This window comes from Mesoplodon bidens, assembly GCF_964165515.1.
Source record: "Mesoplodon bidens genome assembly, chromosome: 10".
NCBI lineage: Eukaryota > Metazoa > Chordata > Mammalia > Artiodactyla > Ziphiidae > Mesoplodon > Mesoplodon bidens.
Genome location: NC_138172.1, coordinates 66646100 through 66659271, shown reverse-complemented (window position 1 = coordinate 66659271; position 13172 = coordinate 66646100). Strand labels below are relative to the sequence as shown.

General features: G+C 41.1%; 1 protein-coding gene across 2 annotated transcripts in view; it reads left to right on the top strand.

Annotated features, from left to right (window-relative positions):
* LOC308623218 (diphosphoinositol polyphosphate phosphohydrolase 1) overlaps positions 1 to 13172 on the top strand; it is a 96386-nt gene that overhangs the window by 49651 nt on the left and 33563 nt on the right. For both annotated transcript variants that reach the window (XM_081245293.1, XM_081245294.1), the window contains one exon: positions 6148 to 6258. In XM_081245293.1, coding sequence (XP_081101419.1) covers positions 6148 to 6258 — 111 coding nt within the window. The remainder of the gene's footprint in view (positions 1 to 6147; positions 6259 to 13172) is intronic.

Here is a 13172-nt window from a genome sequence, read left to right as displayed (position 1 = left end):
GGCTCTAGAGCGCAGCCTCAGTAGTTGTGGCACACAGGCTTAGTTGCTCCGTGGCATGTGGGATCTTCCTGGACCAGGGATCGAACCCGTGTCCCCTGCATTGGCAGGCGGATTCTTAACCACTGCGCCACCAGGGAAGTCGCTCATCCATTGAACTTTAAGTTTCTCAAGAGCTGAGGCTGTATCTGCCTTGCTTTGTATCCTAAGCACAGGGCCATACAGTAGGCTTCTGATGATTTTTTGTTGAATGAGTGTCCTTGAACTTGGATTCAACTCAAGTCACTTCCTTTAAGAAACCTTCCCTTACCATCCCCCTACCACCCCCCTGCCAACCTGGGTTAGGTGTCTCTTTCCATTGTCATTTATCCTGTGCATACCTCAACCATAGCACTTCTCACCCTGTATTAGTACTCTTTTTTTTTTTTTCTCCTCTGTCCACTAGATAATCAGTTTCTCTAGGTCGGGGACTATGGCTTTCTTTTATATTCTTTTGAAATTTTGTATTAAACAATTTTAAAGCAATTTTTTAAAACCTAAAAAATAAAACATTGGGCTTCCCTAGTGGTGCAGTGGTTAAGAATCCACCTGCCAATGCAGGGGACGTGGGTTCGAGCCCTGGTCTGGGAAGATTCCACATGCCACAGAGCAACTAAGCCCATGCGCCACAACTACTGAGCCTGCGCTCTAGAGCCCGCGAGCCACAACTACTGAGCCCACTGCCACAACTACTGAAGCCCGTGAGCCTAGAGCCTGTGCTCTGCAACAAGAGAAGCCACCGCAATGAGAAGCCCACGCAGTGCAACGAAGAGTAGCTCCTGCTTGCCGCAACTAGAAAAAAGCCCGTGCACAGCAACAAAGACCCAACGCAGCCTAATTAATTAATTAATTTTAAAAAATTATTGAGAATTTCCTGGGGGTCCAGTGGTTATGACTCGGTGCTTTCACTGCAGTGGCCTGGGTTCAATCCCTGGTCGGGGGACTAAGATCCCGCAAGCTGCGTGGTGCAGGCAAAAAAAAGAAAAAGAAGAAAGAAATAAAATATTACTGTTTTAGCTGAAGCCCTTTATGTAAATCTCCCCACATTTCTTTATTTTTTCACTACACCCTTGTCCCTAATCAATATAATGATTTTTCTGTGTCCATGAGGATACTAAGTTGTCCCAGGAGGACCACCTGTGTCATGAATCCAAGAGTTCGTATATGGATGGGTGTGTTCTGTGGGTTCATTTATCCATCTCTGCAGGGATATCACCTATCTTGATGAAAAGAGCTTCACAAGAGGTCTGATACACTTGGTTGGCGAGTCCCCCAGTTTGATCTGCCTCAAAATTGCAGAGGTTCTAACCTCTGCATTTCCTGTTCCTGGCTCATTGTAATGCCTAATGAATATTTGTTGAATAAATGACAAATTTTTTTTTTCTTAGTGTGTCATTTTCAGAATCTCTTAGGAGCTTTGCCATTTATTTCTTTTTAGATAATTTGTATTTAAAAATCAAGCTTCAGAATAAGGATTTACTGACCAGAACACCACTTAACTGTTTTATAAGGTAGGAGGGAGTAAACCCTCTGGCTGAAATAAAGAATATTTTGTTTTGGTTTTTGCAGTAAATTTTCAATGGGTTGTCAAGGAAACTTACTGAGGAGAAGAACTATTTGCTGGTAATAGTGTTTGCTTTGAAGTATGACTACAAAGTAATGCAGCTCGCTTCCTCCAGCTGCAGTGTTATATGTAGTCTTACCTCATATAGTCATGCTTTGAATGTACAAAGCAATAACACTGGCTAGATTTACTCATTAATATTTCACATTTACTGATATTTAGAAATTAAATTATACTCTGTGGTACAAGTTTCCTTTTCTTTGCTTTAGCTTTGAAATGTCCCCTTAATGGTCTTTCATTTGGACTATAACCTAATTGGATGGCCCTAGTCAACCTTTGAAGCAAATGCTTAGGCTTAGAATGGCTGGTAAACACTTTGCCAAGAAGTGGGAAATCTCTAGGAAGAAAGACTACATGTTGTTATTTATATAACAAATCAGTGAAGGATTAACCCATTTTACTACTTTTTCTTCTTGAATCTCCCTTACAGATAAGATAGATATGACTTAAATGCCATTGTCTAGAGAGTCTTTGGAGGACTTTTTAAAAACTTTTTGGCTTGAATTAACAAAGATGGTTATATTTGGGTTTATTTTTCTTTTGATAAGGAATTTTTGAAAATGTAAGATTGGCCACAGTTATCGAGGAGAATGGGTATGGCAGTGATCCCCTTTTTCTTTTATGGAAATGATTTAATATAGTAAAACTAAGGATAACCTGAGAGGCCACTCCTCTGGAGTGTAGACTCTGAAGAAGATAGTGATGACACTGACTACTTTAACTTTTAAAAATTACTGTGATCTTAAAACTAGTTTTATTTTATTGAGCTGAAGTTCACATAACATTAACCATTTTAAAGTAAGTCCGTGGCATTTAGCAACCACCACTTATGTCTAGTTTCAAAACACTTTCATTGTTCCAAAATAAAACCTGTATCCATTAAGCAGTTACTCCCTATTCTTCCCTTCCTCCAGTCCCCGGCAACCACCAATCTCCTTTCTGTCACTATGGATTTACCTATTCTGCATATTTTGTATAAGTGGAATTATACAATATGTGACTTTTTGAGTCTGGCTTTCACTTACCGTAATGTTCTCAAGCGTAACATTTATGTTCCTTTTTATGGCTGAAAACTAATCCTTGTATGTATATGCCATGTTTTGTTTATCCATTCATCCATTGTTGGACATTTGAATTATTTCTGCTTTTTGGTTATTGTGAATAATACTGCTAGGAGCATTTGTGTCCAAGTGTTAGGGTACCCGTTTTCAATTCTTTGGGGTATGGCGTATACCTGGGAGTGGAATTGCTAGATCATATGGTAATTTTATGTTTAATTTTTTGAGGAACAGCCTAACTTCCACAGTGCCTAAACTATTCTACATTCCTACCAGCAGTGTATGAAGGTTCCTGTTTCTCTACATTCTTGTCAGTACTTACTATTTTAAAAATTGTAACCATTCTAGTGGGTGTTAAGTGGTCTCTCTTGGTAGTTTTACTTTGTACTTCTCTAGTGACTAATGGTGTTGGTCATCTTTTCATGTGCCTGTTGGCTATTTGTATATCTTCTTTGGAGAAATGCTGTATGTTATTTTGTCCTTGAATTGTACGAGTTCTTTATATATTTTGGATACCGGACCCTCATCAGATGATTTGCAAATATTTTCTTCCATTCTGTAGGCTGTCTTTTCACATCCTTGATAATGTCCTTCGATGCACAGAAGTTTTTAATTTTGATGAAGTCTAATTTATCAAAAATACTTTGGTTTTGTTTCTCAGGCTTTTGTTGTCATGTCTAAGAATTTGGTCTATGTTACCAAATCCAGGGTCATTAAGATTTACCCCTGTTTATAGTTTTAGCTCTTACGTTTAGGTTGTTGGTCCACTATGAGTTAATTTTTGTATATGGCATGAAGTAGGAGTCCAACAAAGACCCTTATTAGCATAATTTCATGAAACCTCCACATTGTACTTTTTAAAAATTAATTATTTGGCCACACCTCGTGGCTTGCGGGCTCTTAGTTCCTCAGCCAGGGATTGAACCCAGGCCACTGCAGTGAAAGTGCCGAGTCCTAACCACTGGACCGCCAGGGAATTCCCTCACATAGTACTTTTAATATCCCTTGATTAAATATATATACACACCAACCTAAAACTACTGTGGATTTTATATTATTTTAAGCTATTCCATGTTGTATTAATCAAAGCAGAGTTTATATATATTTTTTAAAAATAGAGCTTGCAAGTTTAAGACATTATTTTCTCAGTCCATGGGCTATAGATTGGTGACTGTATATGGATTCATGGATTTCCTTCTTATATCTTGTGGTCCCCTCTAAGTCTGCAGATCATAGATTTTGTAGAAGAGCATCAGGAGAATCTATCATGGCAAGAAGAAAAGGCATTAAAGATTAAAGATGAAGAAAAAGGTAGAATTTCCAAGGGCTCATAGTAGTTGCAGAGACCTTAAGTGGGAGAGAGAATACTGGAAGGTAGGTAACTGGAAGTTAGTGGTGGGATCTCTGAGCGCCAGAGAGGAAGGAGTGATTTCTTGCAGGCAACAAAGATGACTGCAGAGTAGAAGTTAAGTGCTGGGGAGTGGAGGGGTGGGTGGGGAATACGGTTTGGAATAGGGCCTGAGGCCCAAAAGACATCATCGGAAAGTGATTGTTTAGGGAGCAATTGAGGATTCCTTTAGTTTTGGAAATAATGCCAACCCAATGCTACCTCCAAATGAGGAGTAAAGCTAACTTTATTTAACATCTGTCCTAGAGAGGGTTAAGGAAAAGAAACTAGGGAAATTCTAGATTTTATTTCAACCATGACTCCAATACTGGTTAAGTTTGAATTAGTAACCTATATTCTGTATCAATATTCTGTGGGTTTTTTTTTTTTTTGCGGTATGCGGACCTCTCACTGTTGTGGCCTCTCCCGTTGTGGAGCACAGGCTCTGGACGCGCAGGCTCAGCGGCCATGGCTCACGGGCCCAGCCACTCCGCGACATGTGGGATCTTCCCAGACCAGGGCACGAACCCGTGTCCCCTGCATTGGCAGGGGGACTCTCAACCACTGCGCCACCAGGGAAGCCCAATATTTTGTGTTTGTTTGGTTTCTTTTCATTTCTTTTTTAAAAATTAATTTTATTGCAGTATAGTTGCTTTACAATGTTGTGTTAATTTCTGCTGTACAGCAAAGTGACTCAGTTATATATATATATTCTTTTGCATATTCTTTTTCATTATGGTATTTCACATGATATTGAATATATATATATAGTTCCCTGTGCTATACAGTACGACCTTGTTGTTTATCCATCCTATATACACTAGTTTGCATCTGCTAGTCCCAAACTCCCAATCCTTCCCTCTGCCACTGCTCCCCCCAACCCCACCCTTGGCAACCACAAGTCTGTTCTCTATGTCTGTGAGTCTGTTTCTGTTTCATAGATATGTTCATTTGTGTCGTATTTTAGATTCCACATATAGATGATATCATACGGTATTTGTCTTTCTTTGTGACTTACTTCGCTAAGTATGATAATCTCTAGGTCCATCCATGTTGCTGCAAATAGCATTATTTCATTCTTTTTTACGGCTGAGTAGTATTCCATTGTATATATATGTACCACCTTCTCTTTATCCATTCATCTGTTGATGGACATTTAGATTGTTTCCTTGTTTTGACTATTGCAAATAGTGCTGCTGTGAACATAGGGGTGCATGTATCTTTTTAGTTTTGTCTGGGTATATGTCCAGGAGTGAGATTGCTGGATCATATGGCAACACTATTTTTAGTTTTCTGAGGAACCTCCATACTGTTTTCCGTAGTGGCTGCACCAATTTACATTCCCACCAACAGTTTAAGAGGGTTCCCTTTTCGCCACATCCTCTCCAGCATTTATTATTTGTAGACATTTTAGTGATGGCCATTAAATGTCATTTCTTGATAAAGTTTACTAGTAAAAGAATTCCAGTTTTCTCTCAGCTGAAAGAATGACGAAAAGAAATCTTTCTAGTCCTCATGTCGGTGAGAGAGTTAGGTTCTCAGCACATACTTAGAGCTTAGGGTGATGATGTGTAGTATCGGCCTATGGCCATCTGATGGAGCAGGAACTGGGGCACACAGGAGTGAGAACCTTGGAGGGACAGTTGGGACTGTGGTGCCAACTAGGGCCAAGGCCAGCTCTTCATAGCACTCACAGGCTCATCAGTGACAATCTTTGTTTTTTGTGTTTTTTTGAGTGTCTTTGTCAGCTGTGTGTTCAAAGGGCTTTAGAGAAACGAACAAAGGAGAGGATAGATTGGACAACTGAGTGAGAGTCTGAGGGGGGAACACATAATGGCCACTGGTTCAGATGCCCTTCTGCTTTTACTGGCAGATTGTCTGCTTTTTCATACAGAAATGAAAGCTACTTTTCAAGAAGTGATTTGGAGAGGTATCAACAAAGAATGGATCTTAGGTATTTTTTTGTAGTGTTTCAACTCTGAATTTGTATGAATGTGTCTTTTTGAGTTTTTAACTACCCCTGTGACCTCTGTGACTTTCAGGTGCTACTCGTGAGCAGTAGTCGCCATCCAGACCGATGGATTGTCCCTGGAGGAGGCATGGAGCCCGAGGAGGAGCCAAGTGTGGCAGCGGTCCGTGAAGTCTGTGAGGAGGTGTGCACTGCGAACAAAGGGCATGGCTGTACCTTGTCATCATGAACCTGTCATGTCTGTGTAGTTCTTTAATTTATCACCACTCACTGAATGAACAGACTCATGATCACAGAAAGAAAGCACTTAACAGTTACCACATGCCTCCTTGATTAAAGGGGCAGTCAGGTTGTGACATGGTGATGTTTATCAGGCACTCTGTGCAAGGGGAGGGCTCATAGTAGTGACCGTATGTGATTATACCAGACAGTCCTTTGTGATTTCCTATGGATCTCTTCCCACACTGCCTCTGTTACCTGTGGCAGAAGATCAAGAATCAAATAGTTCATCAGCCCTAAGCAATAAGAGGAGTAAGCAGTATTGGTATTAATGGCTTATTCTCATTAACCTTTGGGGGAGGAGGAGGCAGCCCTTGTTCTCCTATGCTCCCTGGGTCCTGGCAATAGAGCAGTGGCTAAAGCAATAGTTCTGTTAGCCAGAAGTTGTTAATGGTGCACCTAGAGAGACAATAGTATCTTCTTTTTTATTTGGTCACGTGATATTCAACATATATATATATTGAGTTCTTGGGCCATGCCCAGTATATCTTACTAGATACTCTAGAATAAACAGTCAGAAGTCAAATCTCTTGGTTCCCTTACTTCAAGGGCTTACAATTTTGTTGGGGAAACTCAGAAACAAATTGCAATTCAAAGCCAGGAGGAAGGAACTAATGTTTCTCCATAGCCTCTGTGGCAATACCACGCTCTGCTCTGCTTATGCTAATCTCGTTTAGGAGTCTTAACTCAGTGGTGTAAGTTTTACCACCCCCATTTACTTGCCTTGGCTACATAGTGCTTTTTAGATCCATTTCCTTGTTCCAGAAGGGACTTAAGACTGATTCTAAGGACATAAAGTAGAGCTTAGAAAAAGTCTAAATTCTGCATTTCTTTTGGGTCAAGCCCTTGCTGAAGTCTTCTTAGACTAATTTTACTTAGGAATACCCAAGGAAGTCTCTCCTTGCTCTGAAGTCCTGCAAACTTATGTTGACTCGTGCCACTCTCATTTTATCATATATCTGTGTATCTATAACTAGATTGTAACTTCTGAGGACAAAGATTATATTTCCTATTTTAAATCCTCCCTTCTTGTGCCTAGTACACAGCTGGGTGAATAGAAAGTAATTAATACATGCTTCTATGACAGATGGAACATAAAAGTCCTGAAGAAATACCCCAATTGGAAATTATCAGAGTTCTTTTTGGAGGATCTCGAAGGTTTGACTATTCAAATAAGTGTGGTAGGGCCAATTGGTGGACCTAAGCTACATAATTTTGACTTCAATCCAGTTGGCTTCTGTGAGTTCTGAGGCACCTAAGCCAAAAGTGATGTTTGACAGAGTTATTGTGGCTCTGTGGATTCAGACAGGTTGTTGGAAGACCTGAAATAGACTGATGGTTCTAGAATAGAGAGGAAGGAAAAAATTCACAGACCTTGGGCAAAACTTGCTGCCTGGTTTAGAAGTTGTGGGTGAAGTGTGACAGCTTTACCTCTGTAGAGCACATTTGGATTTGGCATCTGTCTCAGGAAGACTTATACCCGTTGTTGTTACTATTGTTTCGTTGAGTGCTACACTCGAATTGTCCTTGGGTTATATAAGTGCAACTAAGATGTAGAAAACTAGATGATTACAATAGGAAGTACGGTGAGGGAGTTGAAAAGGATATAGGGTTACCCTTTTGTTTCCTGGAAATTACATACCATCCTTCAGTAGGTAAAAGGGAATAGAGTGGAGAATAAAGTGGAGTTGGGACATGAGAAGGTGAACAATGCAGCACAGATAATTAAAGTATACTTTTCATATGGTCAGTATCTTACCTATCTCCCGTCTTAAAGGGAATCCCAAGCTTGAAATTAAACGCTGCCTGCCATTCTCAGCCCTGAAGAATCCTGCCTGACTTTGAGCAGATTTTTTACTCCCCAGTCAAGAGTCATATCATACCCTGTTCTTTATTCCAGCATTATTGAGAGGATAAAGAATAAGGTACCAAATAAACCAAATATTCGTACAAACAGTATAAATTAGAGAAATGTGTCATTATAAAGACAAACATTTCCATGGCTTACATCAAAATAAAATGGAGGGGGTGGCTTTTCTAATTCCACGTCTATCAACAGAGAATAAGACTTGAATCAGAGAGGATGTAGGTAGATGTTTTTTATTGTCCTTGAAGGGTAGCTTTTGTAAGCAGAAGCCACTGTTCAGCGGTTTATTTAGTTTTCAAAATGTTACGACTTTTTAAAAGCACACATTCAAAAACTTTGTTCTTTCCTAATGCTTGCAGATCTGATTGCTATATTTATAAGCATAGAAGATTTTTAAGGGGCCTTTGGATAATGTCTTTTTTTTTTTTTTTTTGCGGTACGTGGGCCTCTCACTGTTGTGGCCTCTCCCATTGCGGAGCACAGCCTCCGGACGCGCAGGCTCAGCGGCCATGGCTCACCGGCCCAGCCGCTCCGCAGCATGTGGGATCTTCCCTGACCGGGGCACAAACCCGTGTCCCCTGCATCGGCAGGCGGACTCTCAACCACTGTGCCACCAGGGAAGCCCGGATAATGTCATTTTTAAGGGGCCTTTGGATAGTGCCTAGGCCAGTTCATTGAAGACTTTTAGATGTTTCAAATTACATTTATAAATTTAATTAATTTGATTGCTTTTTAAAGAATGTCAGTTGTCTGACTTTAAAAAAATGAAAATCTTATGAGGCTCTTCAACAAAAAGTCCTGTGAATGTCATGTATTAAACTTACAAATAAGATGAATCTTAAATATTCCCATAGTGTATATAAACTTACTAAGATTTTCAATTTAAAATCACAAGTCAGAAATAAGTTATTCAGTTATACTTTCAAAGTTGAGGTTACCGTCTAATAGGCCAAATTCTTTTAAACATTACAAAATCATAAAATATGTCTGGTCTCCTTCACCTTTCCTGTTAAATGAGGCCAGGACTCAGGGGTGGCCTGTTAGGAAAGGTCGATCCAGTTCACTGCAGCTCAGTCAAGACTATAACTTCATAAGGCTGACTGGCGGTCATGGAATCCACGTGGGTGGTGATGGGTACTGAGTGAGCCATCTGTAGTATCTGGCACACTAGGCTAACTTTGTGCTTCACCCTGAAGGTCTCTTCCTCCATGCAGTCTTCATGATTCCTCCCTGCAGGCTTGTTCTCCGTATGTGTTTCCATTGCAGTCTGTACTTCTAGCATTGTATTTATCATGTTTTATTCATATCGCTTGTCTAGTTGTCTTCTGTGCTAGACTTTACACTCTTATGTAGCCAGGTACCATTCTTTCTTGCTCACTGTTGAATCCCCAATGCTTAACACATAACAAGTGCTGAACAAAATAAGTGCTGCAGTTTTTGGCGTGACCGCTAGAGCAGCTGCATAAATGCAGTTGAGGTAGGCCCTTGTGGGTTGTCAGGAGTAGACATAACATCTACAGGCCCCTCAGTTAATTGAGGGAGAAGAATATGGCAGTATCACAGCAGCTGTCCAGCCAGGCTGTGCAGAACTGGAAACTTAGGTCACAGAGCACAGGCAGGCCTTGCTCGCAGTGGGTGGTTGGATGGTGGGGACGCACTGTAGCTCAAGAGCCTGGTCACCATACCAGAGGCCCAGCCCCTCTCTTCCACTGTGGAGCGCTGCCTTTCTAATGTCTTCTTAGTCTCCCGGCTTCTGCTTACCACTTTTTTTTTTTTCATTTATTTTTGGCTGCGTTAGGTCTTCATTGCTGCACGCGGGCTTTCTCTAGTTGCAGCGAGCGGGGGCTACTCTTCGTTGCAGTGCGCAGGCTTCTCATTGCGGTGGCTTCTCCTATTGCAGAGCACAGGCTCTAGGTGCGAGGGCTCAGTAGTTGTAGCACGTGAGCTCTAGAGCATAGGCTCAGTAGTTGTGGCTCACAGTCTCTAGAGCGCAGGCTCAGTAGTTGTGGCACACGGGCTTAATTGCTCCGCGGCATGTGAGATCTTTCTGGACCAGGGCTCAAACCCGTGTCCCCTGCATTGGCAGGTGGATTCTCAACCACTGCGCCACCAGGGAAGTCACAGCTTACCACTTTTTGTTTGGTGTTTTTCCTCCCTTGTGCGTCACTAACCTGTCTGTCGACTCACTCTGTCTGTGTATCTCACATTCAGGCTTCCTGAGAGAGGACTTGATGGGTTTTGCCTACTTACAACCTTCAGAACTGCCAGGCCACATCAGTTTCTAGCCATTTTGAAGATGTCTGCTTTACCTTTGCATCAGTTGCTGATCTCTTATTCCTCTAACTGAGCTCAGAGTGGCAAGGTCATGTGCTATAAAACATGACAGCCTCTACTTAAGTACTGCCTGCAGCAGCTGTACCAATGATATGTAGTAAAAAGATATTTAATAACACAGGAAAATATTTGCAGCACATTCCTAAGTGATCAAAGCAGGTTATGAAACAGTATTTATGATAGAAAACCATTTAGTGGGGAAGAAATATGTGTGTCTATTTGTACAGAAAGAACAGATAACACTACTTATACACTTATTATGTGCCAAGCTGTGTTTAAGGGTTTTGCATATGTCGCCTCATTTCCTCACCAGATCCAATGAGGTAGGAACTGTTATTGTCTACATTTTACAGGTTGAGATTCAATGAGATCAAGTAATTTGTCCTGGCACACCAGGACAAATTGTGCCCAGCTAAATGTGCTCAAGTGCTCAAGGTAAGATTTGAATCCGGAACATCTAATCTTAGCATCCATGCTCCTAATGCCTTGAAAGAATGCCCATCAGGTGTTCACAGTGGTTATCTTTGGGTTAGCTCTTAGATTATGAAGTTTTCTACATTGAACATATATTTGTTACTAGAAAAATTTTCTGTATAAACGTGAATGGAATGAGGTTATTAAGTAGTTTATCATGGCATTGTCAGTCCTAGATACCATAAAACTCAACCTGTTCTGAAGCTTTGTTCAACCCAGCTTAAAAGTTTTAGCATATTGGCTGAATCTCAGAAACAGGTAAATCTGTAGCACTTGAAACATTACCAGTCACATTTAAAGGGCTGAACTTCCGTGGCAGTCCAGTGGTTAAGACTTCACCTTCCAGTGCAGGGGGTGCAGTTCTTCCCTAGTCAGGGAGCTAAGATCCCACATGCCTCTCGGCCAAAAAACCAAAACATAAAACAGAAACAATATTGTAACAAATTCAGTAAAGACTTTAAAAATGGTCCACATCAAAAAAAAAAACCCAAAATCTTTAAAAGGCTGAAATATTCCCTTTTGGAAACTAGCTTCCATTTTTTAGCTGCTTCTAGTTAAAGTCCTATTGAAGTGACCCCTCAAAGGCTTTCTCCCAGGACTGGCCATGGGCCTTGGTAACAGTACATCTCTAGCAAAGCCTAGTTTGAGCCAGCCATGTGATGCTCCCTCTGTATTAAAAAAGAAAAGCACTTCTTTGTGTGGTTTTCAGAGCTATTCTTTCTTGCTAATTCAATGGGAAAGGTAAAACTGCTGGCTGACAGGGAAGAAAGAGAAGCTGGATCTGAAACTGTTCTGTCTTCTGTTCAGCTGTTATGTTTCCATTTCTTTCATCCATTCTCACCTCAGCCAAACCAAGAATGTTATCACAAAGATACAGTACATCTGAAAACAGAAACAGGAAAAAATTATGTGCAAACTTCAACTGCATTCTCTTCAAGGGTGACAAAGATGGGTACCTTCTGCCTTTGGAGAAATGTAGCCAGTGATAACTGAGAGTGTGGCCAAATGCCAGTTCCTTTTATCTGCTGCCTCATGTCTGGACAAGGTCCATATCCATATCCATTTCTAGCATATAAATTATGAAGCTTTTGTAGGCAGCCTGATAATTAACCTGTGACATAGGCCTAGCTTTAAAAAAAGGGGGGGGCTTCCCTGGTGGCACAGTGGTTGAGAGTCCGCCTGCCGATGCAGGGGACACAGGTTCGTGCCCCGGTCCGGGAGGATCCCACATGCCACGGAGCGGCTAGGCCCGTGAGCCATGGCCGCTGAGCCTGCACGTCCGGAGCCTGTGCTCCACAGGGAGAGGCCACAGCAGTGAGAGGCCCGCATACCGCAAAAAATAATAATAATAATAATAAATAAAATTTTAAAAATTAAAAAAAAAGAACTTGTTCCCTGACTTCCTCACTTGTGTCCTAATATCACACTTCTCTGCTGCTCCTTTGTCTCTTACCACCTGTTGCTTTGCCACATAAATTCACCATCATGGAAGTTTTTTTCAAGTCAGTGATGTCGCTTTAAACTTCCCTGTACCTTGCTGCCCTCCCTCAAGTTTTGGGGGTTTTTTGTTTTGTTTTGGCCTCACCGCGCAGCTCGTGGCTTCTTATATTTCCCCAACCAGGGATCGAACCTGCACTGCCTGCAGTGGAAGCATGGTGTCTTAACCATTGGACCGCCAGGGGGGAATTCCGTCAAGTTTTTGATACACTGTCTTATGTAAACATTTCACAGCATGTTTGACTGAATTCACCTTCATTTAAGATAGTTTTTTGAACATCTAGATGCTTTAATATAGTATCAAGGATCATGGTTGCCTTGAGCCCAGAGCTGCTTCCTGATTATCTCTAGCCTTACTAATCTTATTTATGTCAGCCTATCAAGAATTTATTGTAACCCTTCTTGATCTCATTTGTATTCTCAGATAAGACCAGGGAAAATGCCATAGTGAACTTTATTTTTAAAATCTATATCTTCTTATCCCAATTCCTGTACTATGTGTTCCCTGTCCCTGCAAAAAAAAAAAAAAAAAGGTTGTACTCTCTTTTTATGTAACATAGCAACCAGAAGGCTCCCGTTGGTATCTCAGAACTGTCTCTGACAGGGAAACAGTGTTTCATGTCTCTTGTTATATGCAAGTAGAACAT